The sequence below is a fragment of the Arvicola amphibius genome, chromosome 2 (assembly GCF_903992535.2).
Source record: "Arvicola amphibius chromosome 2, mArvAmp1.2, whole genome shotgun sequence".
Classification (NCBI taxonomy): Eukaryota; Metazoa; Chordata; class Mammalia; order Rodentia; family Cricetidae; genus Arvicola; species Arvicola amphibius.
The window spans coordinates 57,906,999-57,924,718 of NC_052048.2; the positions used below are offsets into that span (position 1 = coordinate 57,906,999).

At 40.4% G+C, this 17,720-nt stretch overlaps 1 protein-coding gene across 1 annotated transcript in view; it reads right to left on the reverse strand.

Moving 5' to 3' along the window:
- Positions 1–11,125, reverse strand: part of LOC119807154 (vomeronasal type-1 receptor 48-like) — a 28,782-nt gene extending 17,657 nt beyond the window's left edge. Inside the window, exon 1 of the mRNA XM_038319291.2 lies at positions 10,176–11,125. Within this exon, the coding sequence (XP_038175219.2) occupies positions 10,176–11,125 (950 nt within the window). The remainder of the gene's footprint in view (positions 1–10,175) is intronic.
- Between the last annotated feature and the right edge of the window lie 6,595 nt (positions 11,126–17,720).

The window sequence follows — 17,720 nt, forward strand, 5'->3', positions numbered from 1 at the left end:
CCTGGACATAGGGGGAGCTGGGAGGACCTTGGACTTAACATAGTGAAGGGAACCCTGATGGCTCTTTGTCTTGGAGAGGGGTGGAGAGGGGGTATGGGTGGAAGGGAGGGGAGGGAAGGGGGAGGAGGAGGGAAGGAGATGGAAATCTTTAAAACAAAATGAGGAGAAAAAAAAGAGTTAGCTAATAAGGAGCCTGAGGTAATAGGTTGAACAGTTTTTTAATTAATACAGTTTCTGTGTTAATAGTTTGGGTCTGGGCAGCCAGGAAATGAATAAGCAGCCTCCGTCCATACTTGTCCAACTTTAATATGTTTTTTATCTATTATATTTTATTTTGTTATGTTTTGTCAGTATCTCTTTGAAGCCTGTTTTTTCTAATGAGAGAGAGAAATGGAGTGGATCCAGATGGGAGTGGAGGTTGGGAGTAACTAGGGAATATAGTGTAGAGAAACTGTAAACAGGATATATTGTATGAGAAAAAAATATACTTTCAATAAAAGGACAAAGACAAAAATGGTAGAAATAAAAAATGTCTAGTGTGCTGCTGCACAGTGTGGTGTGTGGAGGTAACAAGGAATCACCAGAGATTTCAAACAGCAGGAAAAAAGGCTCTAGAAAATGTTTATGTAAGAAAGTGACAAGTGTTGGGGATAAAGTATTTAGCTTGATATAAACAGTCCTTATGTGATATATGGATATATTAAACACTGCATGGTACCCAAAATAAAGGGGACATGTGCAAGCTGGGAACTTCCAAAGGGAAAGGATATCTCCCCAAGGGTGCTGCTTAACTGAAGGTCTTCCCTCCTTTTTCTGGGAAATTGAAGGTAAGGAAAGCATTAATAATAATGTTCCATCCTCTGCCTGGGACGAATTCATCATAAGGTCTCAAAACTGTTGGAAATTTAGAGATTGGTACTTTTAGAATCTTTTCATTTTTAATTGCAGAGGCCATACTTTCTGCAGCACGTTCAAAGTAAATGCACTTTTTCAGTATGAGAAAATACACATAACACCAGCGTTTCCCATTCTGAACACTGGACTACAGTCAGTGTCAGTCAGCACGCTCACCTTATTGTGCAGACAGAACACATGATTCTGCAGCATTCTCTTCCTGAACTAAAACTGTCTCCATCAGCAAAAAATCCACAATGTCTACTTTCTTGAAATTCTAGAATACCCTCCTGGGATTTGCTCCTGCTGGCTTCTCTGAGTCCTGACTTTATTAGTAGATTCATACATAACTCCATTCTGGGAATTGAGGCAAATACAACCCACAGATGTTGACTCAGTTCCTGATGTATTGATTTAGTCACTGGAACAAGGTCAGGATGGCCCACAGATGCTCCCCCTTATGTCACCGGATCAAGCAGCTATCCTGCTGCCCTGAAATAGACCAATCACTGCTAGTAACCCTTTAAATAAGCCAATCCAATAAGTTGGAAAACAACAGGTTCCCCCTTTGTGTCTATGGCTTTTCACTTTAAAAGATGGGTTGTAACAGCCATCGATGTCCTTCATATCCTGAACATGAAGGGCCCTGTCATGAATAAAACTCTCTTGCTTTTGCATCAATTGTGGTTGTGTGAATGGTGTCTGGAGCAACTCCTTCCTGATGTTTGGACTCCTGAGTCCAGCATGGCCTGTGGCCATGAAGAAACATGAATATGTGGATGAGGAGAAGGAAGCTGCTGGCTGAGATGCCAATGCTTATTTCAAAAAAGACATTTCTGATAGTGGTTTTACAGTATGGTTCACTGTCTTTATTCATATTGTGCTGGATAGAATCATATAGTAGATGTCTAAAGAGACATCAAGAAACTCCTTTATTACAGCATTGCCTTCTTCATCCACAAAAGGAACATTACCCAGAAGGTGTACACATGCATCCCAATTCACCCTCAACTTACTAAGATCTCAGCTCTCCCACATGCCATCCAGAATCCATCCTTGCTCTCACACTTATCCTAACCTTTCCCAACTGCGGCTAGCTTACATGCCCCATGCTCAACCTCTATCAGGGTGTCAACTTTGTTCAACAATAAATTGCATATACTATAGAAAAAATTTTTCTTTCTTATTACATTATGTGTCCATTTCTCTGGGCAGTGTATCACTTGGTTTTCACTGGCATCATCTTGGCTGTCAGGTAGTGATAGCTATATGTTTTTAGTTAATTTGAAGGGGGAAGTTTTCACAAAACAAAATGAAACTTTGCCAAGAAAGGAGTGCCCATGGACTAGTGATTTTATTAAGGTTTTCTTTACATGTCCATTTATTGCCAGATCAAATATTCTTATCATAGTTCCATTAAAAATGCTGGTATGCTGGGCAGTGGTGGATCACACCTTAATGTCAGCATTCCAGAGTCAGAGGCAGGCGAATCTCCAAGAGTTTGAGGTCAGCCTGGTCTACAGAGCTAGTTCCAGGACAGCCAGGGCTGTTACACAGCGAAACCCTGTCAAAAGAAAAGAAAGTAAAAGTAAGGAAAGGAAAGGAAAAGAAAAGAGAAGAGAAGAAAAATGCTGGTAAGTGTGAACTCAGAATTCACACTTCTTCAGATTGCAGGACCACTTTCTGAGTGTGACCTTGAACACTCAGAGGTTCAGCTGCAGTCACCTGATCTAGAATATAGGGACAGTCGTGTGCCCAAATAGGGAGTCAAAGGGTGTGAAAGAAAATAACAGATACAAACCAGATGTGGAAGTGTGTAGTGGTATTTCATTTGTATTTTAATAAATAAAGCTTTCCTGAAGATAAGAGAGTAAAACAGTCCCAGTGGTCAGCCTTATGGCCCAGGCAGTGGTAACAAGCACCTTTAATACCAGTTTACCATAGAAACAGGATGGTGCACGCCTTTAATCCCAGCCCTAAGAGAGGTTTATAAAATGGGAGGAAACAGCTCCCAGTCTCATTCTCATTCTGAGATTCCTAGAGGCAGGACAGCCATTTTGGTCTGAGTTCTAGGTAAGAGCCAGTGGCTGGCTGTTTTGTTTTTCTGATCTTCAGGTTGAACCCCAATTTCTCTCTGTGTTTTTATTAATCCTGTTTCATTTGCTGCCCAACATTTGGGGCATGAATTTATGAAAAAGCCACTTCCCTGAGGCTTTTTAGCCACCAGCCCATGCCAGAGCTGGGACTGGAATTTCAGCTCTAGGAACTGGAACCTAAACCTAGCACCGGAGTTTGAGGAAAGCACTAGCGCTCCGGCTCCCATCTGTCCAGGCTTATCGTCCTCCTGCTTCCTTGTCCTTGTTCCACCCCAGAGGGCACACACATGGCTTACTGTGGCTCCTGCTGTCCCAGGGCTTGCCATCAACACCAAGTGTGTGCATCTCCTATGTTACTGCAGCTTCCCCTGACTCCGACAACCCATGCATGACTGTCCCGACAGGTTTCCCTTTAACAAAATTCCCTTCAGTTTGGTTTTCAATTCTGCTTAGGAAATCTAAAGTTTTACATAATCTCCCAAGGCAGCATAACCATACATTTCCACACGTGTGTGGTATATGCACACACATGTGCAGAATCATACGCAGTCAGACACATTGCTCTTCTTAGAATTTGATGAATTGAGTGGAAAGTACATGAATTAGGTTTTGTCCACTTTACACATACCTAGGAATATATAGAAAAGGGAGTCTCAACTGAGGAAGTGCTTCTATAAGCCTGACCTGTGGATATTTTTGTGGGACTTTTTTTTTAACTTCTAATTGATGTTTATGGCCCAGCCTTCTGTGGGCCTTGTCTCCCCTTGGCAGGTGGACTTGACCTGAATATTCAAGTAGCTGAGGAAACCAGGTGAAGCAAGCTAGTTAGCAGAGTTCCTCTGTGGTTTCTGCTTCAGTTTCTGCCTCTAGGTTCCTGTTTAGGCTCCTATCCTGGCTGGCCTTGATGATGATGTTAACTAGTAAGCTAATAAAAATACTTTCTTCAGCAAAAAAAATCTACATTTTTTTTCTGGTCTACATCATTATTATACCTTTAAAGTCTCAACTAAAACAAGATTTTAACAAAGGAAGTCATTTGCTAACTATATATATTTTTAATTTGTAAACAACTCCTAAAATAATTGCAGATAATATCCCCATCCAAGAATTTAATAACTTTCTCATTTCTATTATGGATGGAATATTAGGAGAGATATAAGACCTACCTGGGATTTATACCTTCTTAGCCATAGCTGCTATCAGTTTGATAATTTATATTATATCTTTAAAGTAATGATTTGGTAACAGAGTCAAGAATGAGAAACTTTCAGAAATGATACAGACTTTACAGACTGGTAATGAAAAGTTGGCTGAAAGGATTCATACCTATGAAAATTATAACATTGATTTGATAGAAAAAATTCAATCCACGTCAATGGGTTATGAAACCTTATAAAATAGTACTGAAAGATTATCTAAAAGGATTCATACTATTGAATTTGACAATCAAAATCAAGCTAGCACATAGAACATTCCTCTTGGAAGACAACCTACATGCCACCCAAATAATCTCTAAAGATGAGAAGAGAACATTAATGGAAAAATCAACTTAAATCTGGTAATCACGTGTGCAGAATGAGAACCAGAAATTAACTGATTTGATGAAATCATTAGAAATATTCATAGGTCAAGGGATTCAGACTTTACAAAAGATAGTGATAAAAAGATTTGAATAGATTGAAAAACTTGTCAGATCTGATAAACAAGAAAAGGAGGTACAGAAAAAAGACAATAGTAAAGATTTAGTGTCATCAGTACCTCTCAGCATCTGACATGACTTACCAAGTGTTTTATCTACTTATCTTATTATTAGCTCGGAAATATCAGAAAATGCTCAATATCCAAAAGTATATACAGAATGTAAATGGAACCTATGTGTATAAAAGATCTGAAAGATATTAAGCAAGTAGCAGTATCTTATGTCATGCATTCACCATACGTGAGGGAGTTGATAAAGACATGGGCTTCAAGAAATAAGGTCACTCCACACGAATGGCTTCAACTAGTCTGAGCGGTACTAGACCATGGCCTACAGCTTCAGTGGAAGAATTTTTGGAGAGAAGAGGCTTAGACCCTTACCAAGGTAGAGTCAGAAGACTTGAGGCCTCCCAAGGTCAAATTATCAGTGAAGGCCCTTAGGCTACATTGTATTAGGATACATACAATGAACACATATTGTCCCTATGCCACACAGTAGCCTTGAATTCTTGGAACAAGATTCAAAAACCAGGAAAAAGAATTGAATCATATACTAAGGTTAGACAAGGCCCAAGAGAAACATTTAGTGACTTTTTGCAAAGATTAACTAAAGTTGTACATATAGGGGTAGCATATCCAGAAGGTAGACAAGTACTCATTGAATCTCTGGCTTTTGAAAATGCTAATGTATAATGCAAAATGATGCATGGGTCCTTAAAAGTCAGAACAGAACCAGTGGATGAATGGATCCTACTCACAGCCAACATTGAGTCTTTCGACTGTCACACTGAGGCTGGAGAACTAGAAGAAATCTCCAAATGGATGAAGAGACATCAAAAATACCAAATTCTTTTACTGTGGTGGATATGACATCTGAGAAGGGATTGTAGACAGGGCATTTTTAGAAACAATGTTTCTTCTGGGAATCCCTCAAATAGAAGCCCCAATCGTCTGAGTTATGCAGAAGATGTGGCAAAAGCTAACATTGTACCAATGAGTGTAGAGCAAAAACAGACAAACAAGGAAACATGTTATGATTGGGAAACTACTTGAGGGGACTCTTGCAGGCCCCTAGATTAAACATGGTCTAGTCATTCGCAGTCACTGTGGAGGACACACCTTCCCAGGAAAATTAGAAAACCCATTGTCTGTTATAAAAACACATACCACTCTGAAAGATAGAAAAACCACGGAGTATGAATCAAAAATTCCAATAGAAAACATGTATTTTTGGCAGACTTCCACAAACAATCAAAGACTAAAGCTAAGAGTATGAATAAATAACATTTTAATGCAAGGATTATTAGACATAAGTGCAGATGTGACTATTATTACTCCAGAATCTTGGCATCTAAATTGGCTTCTTCAGTAGACAGATGTTCATTTCTTAGGAATTGGAACCCAATCTCAGGTAAACAAAGCACAAGATGGGTTGAATGCATAGGACTAGAAGGACAGAGAGGAAGGCTAAGGCTGTATGTGGCTCATAAAGCAGTGAATCTATGGGGTCATGATCTGTTTCAATAATGGAATACCTAGATAAACATTCCTTCAGTCTCAGAAACAGACCATAAACCAACTCATGTTTCTGGGAAGGATATTTAAAGGTACTATAAAAACAGATACTGACCATTCAGACTGAACAAAAACACGGAACAACACCTGACAAGCTCTCAGAGGTACCAATGGCCCTAACTTTAAACTTGTTGACCAGTATGGGTGAAACAATGGCCTTTGACATTAGAAAAACTTCAGGCTTTAGAGCAGCTGGTACAGGAGCAATTAGATGCTCAACATACTGAAGAATCAACCAGTCCTTGGAATTCTCCTGTATTTGCTGTTAATAAAATCTGAAAAATGGAGAATGGTGACAGATCTGAGAGCTGTTAATAAGGTGATTCAACCAATGGACCCTCTAAAATCTAGAATTTCTTGGCTTCCTGCTACAAGCTGCAGTATTATTCAGTAATTGTGAAGCCACCTTTTGATGAGCAAGTTATCAGAACCAAGGGATCCGATAAAGGTTAAAGCAAAAAGCAAGGCTTTTTGGAATTATTGCTTTGTGAATAAAGTGACTGTCCTTTGCTATGGATTTTTTTTGCTATAGCTGACTTCCATTTCTGTTACAAATTTGGGAATTAATTCCCACAGTTCAGACCTGTTTCCTATGTCTTTCAGCTACATGAAAACAGTTTCTCACTGCCAGGCCTCCGTTCTTCTCCCCTAGGTATAAGCAGAGTCCTGCTTCCTGCATTTATATTTATCAGAAGGCATTTTGTCAGGGCATAGGAATGCTTAGGGCATTCCCTTTAAGATAATCACAGATCTCCAAGAACACAGAATTACTACATGCCAAAGCTGGTACTCTGGTTTCACCCCTACTTAAAAGATTCTTAACAGCATATGCTCATTTCACCTCAGTTTATTGATGATTTTAATTCAGGAAATTTACAACTATTTCATATCAGTAGCCACCTGGCATGGAACAGAAGGAAAATAAGATCTAGGGACTAAGGTTATCAAAACTCCACTTTCAAAATTTTACTTCTCCCCATACCTACTTTCATCTCTATGGTACCCTTCTTTGAATATGTGTATATTGGCGTTCAAACTTTCTGTTTTGCTATAAATAAAGTTTTCCACAGTGAACAATACATTTTCCTACAGTAATGTTTGAAGTCTCCAGGAAGAAAATGGAGCCCCACAACAATTTTACCTGCCTTGAATGATGCTGTTTAGCTGATAGTACCATTTAAAGATCAGCTTTGGACTACAAATTCTTTAGAACAATTTTGAGGTGCTTAGCTGAAATGATCCAGCCTCACAGATTACTCTAGTCAGGACTTGAGACAAGCCCTACACATTCCTATTATACACAGACTGAACAAAAAATGATGCAGTTGCCCCTCCCAGGACTTGAGAATTAACCCTTTTTTTTCTTTCAGCATTCCGTAAAGATACCATCATCCCCAGACAGCAGAAAGTAAATTTAAGAATGTGATGCCCACATTCCCAAGACATGGGGTGTGTGGGTTTTGTTTGTTCAATGGATTATGGATATTATAAACATGAAAGGATAAAAGGGTAGATTATTGAATCTACTCTGAATCTACTCTGAAGAGAAAAAGGGAGGATATAGAGATGATAAAATTATTGAATCTACTCTTTAACAGCAACTACTAGTTTGCCAACTACTAGCTTTACAATGGATTTGACTTTTGTAAATTATATATAAATTTTAAATATTGATAAAAATTGAGATTAATTTTTTAAAAAATATTATGCATACATTTCAAATCTTGTTCAAGGTATTTTGCCTATGCAGCTCCTTTAACTATGTAATGCAAATTCCTAGTCCTTAAAAATTATTATAACCAACCATTTAGGATAATAAGGAAATATAGGTTAGTAGTTAATCACCTAGTAAAATCAAACTTGTAGTCATATTAGGTATGCTTTCAAGGTCAAACAAAGATATATTTCAGATGAACAGGTCATATTCTACAGAATATGGCATGTAACATATTTTAATAACCTAGGTTCTTCTTTTTATGACAATGAGACATGTCTGCTACTGGTAGCTCCAATCTACTTCAGAGAAGATAATGGGCATCAAAACACTCTTTGTGGAGTTTACCTTCTTTGTGGCAAAAGTAAGATACAGAGCAAGAAAATGCCCCTACTTTGACTGCTGACAATACGCTGTCCTAATTAAACAAGAAGGACACAAAATATCCTGCTTCGCAAAAAAGGTTGTCGGATATGCTAGGGCTCTAGGCCAAGGATGGATGACCCAATATTGCAGAGGAACTTTGGATGACTGTCCAGGCATCCAAATGACTGCTGTTTCTTTCATTACTAATATTCTTTTGAATTGGCCTGCTTGCACCTCCTGTTTACTCAGTTAATATTATTTCTTTCTCAGCTCTCTGAGGTAGTTGAAGACTAGATAGTTATAGTATCCTTGTTTATGAGAATTAGACAAGAAATTCACTAAAGAAACATAAAGTATATAAGTTTGAGAGATAATAAAAGTTAGTTTTGGCTCATAACACAAGTTTTGATAGAAATTAAATTATGTACAGGATTTTAGATTCACTAAGATAGGATAGATAATGGAGTATTTTCTCTGAATTTGTAATATACAAATGGATTAGACATTGTTGATGTAGTTATTGCCTGTTTATTTTGTATATAGCTATCATACTTATTGTAAATAATTTTTCTTATATTAGTTATATTCTTATTTTTTCTTTTAGACAAAAGGGGAAATATAGTGACATTTTGTTTGTGTTTTAACAAATAAACCTTGCCTAAAGTTCAGAGTGCAGAGCTAAGCAATTAGCCACAGAAACCAGGCAGAGGTGGTAAGCACATTTAATCCCTGATGTGGAATTTACCTCTGTATGTTATGAATATGTTTTCCTACCATTGGTAAATAAAGGAGCTGCTTTTGATTATGGCAGGCAGAATGTAGCTAAGTGGGAAATCTAAACAGAATTCATGGAGAAAGAATCAGAGTCAGATAGATACCATGTATCCACCCAAGAAGCATGATGTGAGGTATGAAAACATGTTCCTTTTGGTAAAATATAAAATAATAAAAAAAATAGGTTAATTTAAAATGTAAGAAGTTTCTAGGAATATGCCTGAGCCACTGGCCAAACAGTGTTGTAATTAATATAGTTCTTGAGTGATTACTGGTATCTGGGTGTCTGGGAAACAGAAGTGCAATCACCTTTCACAAATCCCAGCATTTCAGATCCCATGCCTTTAATCCCAGGACTAGGAAGGTGGAGACAGGAGTGATATGGCTAGTTGGAGAAGGAGAATATAAGGCAGGAGAAGTCTGAGGGGCAGTGAAGTCTGAGGTTTGATGAAGACAGACCTAGACTGGAGATGCAGTCTGAGACAAGGATTGCCCCTTTGGTTTTAACATTGGTAGACGTAAAAGAGTTCTCTAGTAGTGGGAGCTCTGCTTCTCTGTTCAGCATTGACCCCTATAAATTCCTCTGTGTTTTGATTACTAATAACAATTAGAATTCATGCTGCAGATGCCCTTCTTTTTCCTTGTCAGTCTTATCCATCGAGGCAAACTCTGTCACTGATTGCGAATCCAGGCTCTTGACTAGCACAACCCAGGGATCTCCCATCTGTATGTCCAGTTGCTATAGGTACATATCCATGGAAAAACCCCATGTCTTTGTGTGAGCTTGGATACTGCATTCTGGACATTGCTTTTGCATAACAAGTCTTCTTAGCCACACATTATCTCCTCAGCCTATAAATGTGAAGTTTAACTCAACAAAAAAAATGTTCATTCAGAAAACACAGTATTGGAACCCTGAGGCAGGACTGGAAGACGTCAATGAGTGAGTCACAGAGTGTGGTGTGAAATGAATCCTTCTGGAGAAATTATTTGCCACACAACATGTTAATAGAGATCTGTGGATCTGACTTAACATACCTCATTTTAAGGACACTTACCTATCACTGAATAATGAAATACTCACTCTTCTCTCACACATGGACCTTAAAAGGCCAATTATATCCTTTTCAGTGCTGATGAACACAAAAGGACTGACTGAGGCATAGCTATGGCCCACAAGCATCAAAATAGGGTAGATTATTGGATCATCTTTGAACATATGCCTTGAGAATATCATAAAGCTATCTAAGATACACATGAGCACAAAGAAGCACAAGAGCATCAGGATGGTCCGGGAGGCCCTTTGCTCTGGTGATGCTTTTGGAGAAGAGCTGGTGATGTGAAGATGCTGGACCTGCTTCTTGTGTCTACACAGGAGAATGAGCATGTACCCGCTGGAGAGAACCATGATACCCATAACAAACACTTCCCTGAAGAAGAACAATGTGGACATTACATATTTCATTGGGAAACTGAAATGTACAAGAGAGCAGGATTCAGTAATATACAGTAGGTGGTCTGAGGTCACGTTAGGGGTCTTAACCATGAAGATTAAAAGGTAACCGGAAATGGATGAATAGGCAGAACAAAGGGCAAACAAAGACCATAAGTTGTGACATGTGGATAATTTTCTTTTGAACTTTGCTAACCAGGAGTTTCTGGGGCTGAGAGTGATGGCCTGGAGCACACTCAGCAAGCAGGTGGCACAAACAGAGAGACCCCTCAAAAATCTGTATAGGAAGAGAAGAGATTTACATGTGATGTCGTCCCATCCTTGATGAAACATGACAATATCAGTAGCTATGATGCTCGCAACCAGCAGCATCAGAAGGTGGATTACAGCCAAGAAGCCAATGGGCAAGTCAGTGAGTCTGGGCTTGTGCTCACTACTGAGTGCGAGGACGTGGAAGAGGAGAAGGACACTGTTGCCTGAGATTCCAATGCTTATCTCAGAGAAGAAGGTGTTTCTAAAGTTAGTGTAAGTATACAGCTTTCTGTTCTGACTCATCTTATATGGTCAAAAAGCACAGATAAACCTTATGGGAAAAAGCAAGACACCACTCATCCCAAACAGCCTTGACCGTGAATCTTAACCAATGCTATCACCTTGGGAATACATGACCAGTTGAGCTCAGTTCATCCTTCTCCATTGCAATCCTCTACGTCAGCTCACCCCAACCTCAGAAGACACCCTTTGTCCCCATTGTCCTAGTGCTTTTCCAGTGTTGTTGTTCTCTGTCCTTTGTGAGGCTCCCTTGCACATGGGCATTCATGGAAACCAACAACTGTGCATCACAGCACACACGGCCGTCCCCACTGCTGCTGTGATTGCGTCCCTATGAACTGTCCTGTTCTCCCCTGCAGAGTTCTCATCATCAGGGACACAAGCAGCTGTTGGTGGTGAATTCGAATTAGGAAGACTGCATAAACTAGAAATGCCACCTTCACAGGACAGAACGCCCATGGGCTTGACATGAATAGGGTCGTTTATTTCAGTGCCCTCTTTGTTCTGTTACTTTACTACCAAATATTCTTAATAAAGTTTTATTAAAATGTTGAGAATTGTGATCCCTAGTAGACTAGTTCAAATTCTCCCCGTGACCTGCCATTCATTGTCTCAGAGTGTAGCTTTGAGGATTCTGAGGCTGAGTTCCAGACACCTCCTCTAGATCATGTGGACAGCCATGTGCCTGTGTCTGGAATACATTGGGAGTGACATGCAAGGAAGTCTACACACCAGTCATGAAGTGTGTCCAGCACATGATGGTCTCTGTGAAGTGTTGGCTGATGCCTTTCTCATGTATGCCTTATGTGTGTAGCATGGGAGAGTTAAGGCAGCTCTGTTAATGATGTTCAGCTCGATCCGTGCCTGAAATGAAAAAGACAGAAATGAGGGAAGAAAGCAAGAGCAATGTGACATCTGCACAAACCTCTACAGAGCTCCAATGTGCTTTCCTTTTTGAATCCTGCTGTTTCTCTGTTCACCTTGACCATGTTTCAGTACAAGCAAGCTTTTGGTCACTATCAAATATCAGCCAAACACAGGTTCTAATTTTTTCTCATTTAGTATGAGAATTGAGAGTGACTCTGTGAATTCATACAGAACTACAATTACAGTAGCTTCAGGGCCATTCATTCCATCATGTGGTGCCAGAGAAAGGAAAAGCACCCAAGCCAACATGAAATGTGAAATCCTTAGGATTCTGACGTCATCTCTCCTGCAAGTGAGTGCTGTTATTTCTCCAGACTCAAAGGTCATGACTCTAAAATTTCTACCAGGAAGTTAGTAAAATGGTCTGCTGGCAGAATGTCTCGAATAGAACACGTATTTGATTTCATGTAGCGTCATCCATACAAAGCAGGTGGTGCAAGCAACAAGGACATGTGTGGTGGTGCATGCTGGTGGGCTAGTCTTAAGAGGTAGAGACAGGAGGATAACAACTTTAGACATGGATATGAAAGCTTGATTCCGAGTCAATCTTCAGAACCCATGGAAGGTAGAGAGAGAACCAGCTCTACAATGTTTTTCTAGCACACATGAGAGCACTAACATTTTATAGTTTGTCCAGTGAGATGGCATTAAGAGAAATGTCATTTAAAAGTATAGGTTATAAGATAAAGTTATTGTATAATAATTTAGACCATGTGACTGTAGCATCTGGTACTAAGGGAAAGAAAACATATTAAAATCCATAAACATACATGTTTATTTAAGAATTCAGAATTGTGATGAATAATTGGTGAAAATATTTTTTAAAGATAATATCCAAATATAAAAATTCTATAGTATCACAAGAAGAGCTAATTGATTAGCAGATAGACTGGGTATTCTATATAGCAATAGTATCTTGGGTGAATAGTTAGATTAAATTATTTCCATTTAATTCTCCATGTCCCTATAAAATATAAAGGTATTTCTCAGGTCTCAGTCAGTGGGGGAGAAGGGAAGGAGGAGAAAGATCAATTTTCCCAAAGGAAACAGAAGGAAAATAATTTTCTGCACACATGTATTGTGTTCAAAATGGATTCTCTTGAAATGATCCTGGGGAAATCACAATGAAGTCGCAATAAATTTCTATGAGACTCCAAGTTCCATGTAACACACTGTCACCAGTCCATGGTGACCTCTGAAGACTTACAGAATAGATGCTGAGTATGAAGCATGTGTATGTGTGTATGTTTGTGTGTTGAAATTCATGCAGTTCATGTTAAATAACGCATACACTGAAACACTCTAAAAGACAAGCTTGAAGGGGCGGGGGAATGGCGCCAAGGATGAGAGCACTTGTTGATGAAGCAGAAGATCTGAGCGTGGGCCTCAACACCCACATAAAAAGACTAAAAAGACTAGCGTGGGAGACTGAGGGAAGGCTCAGCAGTTAAGAGCACATACTGCTCTAGCAGGTAACTCAGGATTGGTTCCCAGTTTCCATAACAACCAGCTTCCAACTGCTTCTGACTCACTCCAGCTTGAGGGGATCCGATGCCCTATTGTGGACTCTGTGTACATCTGCACACCTGTCTGAACACACACACACAGAGAGACACACACACACAATGCAATTAAAAATGAACTAAAAATCTTGGCTGTAGAGATTGCTCAGCGGTTAAGAGCACTGCTCTTCTACAAGAGTTTGTGAGTTCAATTTCCAGTAGCCACATCGTGGCTCACAACTGTCTTTAGCTGTAATCCCCATGGGATCTGATACCTGTTTCTGATGTGCAGATGTATATGCAAACAAAGCATTCATTTACTGACAATACATACATAAACAAAAACAAATAAACAAATAAAATAAAAATCTAAAGACAAGCTAATCTGAAACATACATTTTAGCCCTTATATGTAGCATGTTATTACTGTGTAATACCCAGTTTTTACTTGGCACTTTTAAGTTAAAAAAATGAAGAGCATAATTCCTTGTTCCCATAGCCACCCTTCCTATATCCCAACCATCCTATTCCCCCAAGCTCTTCCCATCCTCCACTTCACACTTTTCTCTCCCCATCCCCCCATCCCCCCATCCCACCCCATCCCCAAGTTCCCATTTTTTGTCTGGCAATCTTGTCTACTTCCAATATCCAGGAGGATAACTATATGTTTTTCTTTGGATTTACCTTCTTATTTAGCTTCTCTAAATGTCCAGATCCTATTGCCATACTCATGAATATCTTGCATATCACCATAGAACCTTCACCTGGCGTTGGATGGAGAAAATGACAGAGCCCCACATAGGAGCACCAGACTGAGCTCCCAATGTCCTGATGAGGAGCAAAAGGAGGCAGATCATGAGCAAGGAAGTCAGGACTGTGAGGGGTGCGTTCACCCATTGAGACCGTGGGACAGATCTAACGGGAGACCACCAAATCCAGGTGGAATGGGATGATGGAACAGGGGACCAAACCGGACTCTCTGAATGTGGCTGACGGTGGAGGAGGACTGAGAAACCAAGGACAATGGCGATGAGTTTGAACTCTACAGCATGGACGGGATCACTGTGAGCCTTGTCAGTTTGGTTGCTCACCTTCCTGGACTTACGGGGAGCTGGGAGGACCTTGGACTTAACATAGTGAAGGGAACCCTGATGGCTCTTTGGGTTGGAGAGGGAGGGAGTGGGGGTATGGGTGGAAGGGAGGGGAGGGAAGGGGGAGGAGGAGGGGAGGAGATGGAAATTTTTTATAAAAAAATAAAGAATTTTAAAAAAAATGAAGAGCATGGAGAAGAGAGAAGAGAGAGAAAGAGAAGGGGACAGAGGGAACCTTAATTCTTACACAGATATCTCATTGTCACACTCCTGTGTGCTGTGTTTCATTACCTATAAAACCTCATGTTCACTGTCACTTCAGAAACCACAGCCCTGAAACCTTAAGTTCTTCAGAAAGCAAGGCAGGGGCAGAGGCCTTGAACCCTCAGTGATACTCCCAACATCTTGTCTTCAGGGTACACTGCTTTGAAACAACTGGAAGAGCTTTTCTGGAGGTGGAATTCCACAGCACCAAGAGAAAGTTCTCCTCCTTTCTACAAAGCACAGACCAAGGATAGGGAAATAATTTTATATAATAATGGGCACCAGTTTGCCAGGAGACACACAACGCCCTCTCATTATACACTACGTCCACATTTTGCAGGACACCCAATTGCATTCATTCAATTTCTACATCAAAGCAAACATGGTGACAAATTCTTTACATATTTCAAAGTAAGTCCTGCAAAGAAAGATGCTGCTGGCTTGGTTAATGTGTCACTGTTATGGAGAGCATTCTCAGAATTGTGCACCCTTCAGGAAACAAGCTATAAGGCCTCTCGTGGCCTGTCTACCCTTCCAGATCAGCACCTCAGTTCACATCTGCCCAGCTCAGCATGGTCTTTGTGGTCAGCAAACACAACAGACATTCTATGACCTCAGCAGGGTGATTTAAGAGGCACTTCTCAACATAGAACTTGGATGGAATATGCTGAGATGGCTCTGGGAAGGCCTCTGCATAGAGAAGGTATCCTGCAAAGAGAAAGGGTTGGTGTTCTGAATATAAGGGCTTAAGTAACAAAGAAATGATGGGGCTTTGTGAAATAAGAACCATGAGAGAGGCCACACTGGGAAAGACAATAGAAAGGCTTAAAAAACAGAAGAGAAGACAAAACCGCACTGGGATGAAGAAATGTCCAGAAGGATCCTGAGCATTTCCTGCTAGAAATGGCTGTGAGGGCTTCAACTGCTCAGGACTACAGAATTAGAATCCCCTCCCTGTACTGCAAAGAGCCAGGAAGTCATGACTGTAGACATTGCGTCATTCTGTCTTTACCCAAATCATAGACAACCCGAGGTCACTGACATCATCAAATAGTTCTCAAACCAGTGACCAGTGGTCAGGACAATGACCTGAACTTGGGATCTGGAGGGAAGTGGAGAGTGGAAGGGAAAGAAGAAACCTTTGCAGTCCCTAGTACCTGCTGGGTGCCTAGGGCCCTGTGGGTGCACTGCACCCAGGGAGAAGACAGTCAGGAGTAATGGCTGCTTCCTCCTCTGTAGCATATATACAGCCCACCCATCATCTGGTGCTGAGAGCAAACAGAGCATCGTCTATGTCAGGGCTGAGGAATGGCTGTCTACCCTTATTTTTATGAAATATGCCCTTGATTTTGCCAACTTTCTACAGCTCACCTCTGCTGTTTTTATCTGGATTTAAATCTTCTGATGTTACCCGTGCTCTCCCACTTTTCCCTCTATGGCTATTTTCTGTCCACTAGCCACTGGTTCCGCCTCCTGACTTCAGGTTTTCATGTAATTAACACAGTCTCAGGTTTACACTATGATCAGAATCCAGCGATGCATCCTTAGCATGTGGTCGTCATTCTCACCCCTGCCGTGAGACAATACAAAATGCAAGGGGTGGTCTGGAAAGGGAACCTGCTCCTGCCTCCTACATGTGGGCTTAGGAGGAGGTGAGGCCAGTATCCTCTGTGTGTTGCACAGTTCGACCTGCAAAGCTGGAACTACACTAGAGAGATGGTTGGTGTATCAGGAGAGGCAAGCCATCACCAAGCAGAGGCCAGCTCTGTGTTCAGAGAGGCCATGAATAAATCAACATCAGTAATAGATGAGCAAAATCACAAGGAATATTGGGCTAAGAAATGAGAGCTATTTCTGCAAAACTGCTGAAATTAGCCTTCACGTTTGTTTTTGTAATTGAAATGATTACAGGCCTTCCCAGGGCTCAAGCCTGCAGCCAGAATGTTCACTAAGTGTTTGCATACTCCTCCAGAAACTGAAGTAGGGCAGCTTTGCTTTAAAGTGAGAGAGAGAAATCTGCAGAGCCTGGCCACAGACGCCACTGTCAGCTCTGGGAAAGTCACAGGGGCTGCAGAAGAACCTGCTGTCCTGATCCACCCCACAATGCAGTCACAGCCAAGACTGGCTTTCTCCCTAAGTGGCTTTGCCCTCCTTGTCACACGCACTGTGAGTAACAGTAAAAGTACTGAGGACTGAGTTTATCTCCCTAGAAAAAGGAGCAGTTTGGGAAAATATTAAAGCTGTGCACAGAGCAAAGGAAATGAATGAGATAGTCTGTTCGTCGGCTTCTCTGTAGAGCAGAAGGGCCATGAATTTCCCCTAGCAGAGGAATTGGAAGTGATTTTTATTTCATTTAATAGGACATAAAGATTGTTTCCCCCGAGGTCTGCCCTCACCAGTTCCTGGTTCCTCAGGATCCAGAGAGGTCATCACATCTCTGTGTGTTCAGTGATTCGGTGTCAGCAGCCTCATCTCCATGATCCCTTGCTGATGTTTCTTATCTTCTAATGTTTGGGCAGGTACCAGCACCATCAGTAGTAACATCTGAAGATGAACTGAGAAACACAAATATAACACAAAAACATGGATAGATGCTTTGTAGCAATCTGAGAATATTCTCTAAGATATGAAATTGGGGTGGGACTCACTTCAAAAGATCCCAAAATTACTTTTAATTTCCCAATCTTCAAATTTCACTTATAATACTTATATTTGGGATATGACAGTCATGGATGCTTTATAATTTTGTATATAATTTTTATGATTTTCATATTTATATATAAATTTTATGTAATTTTTATAACAGAGGATTTA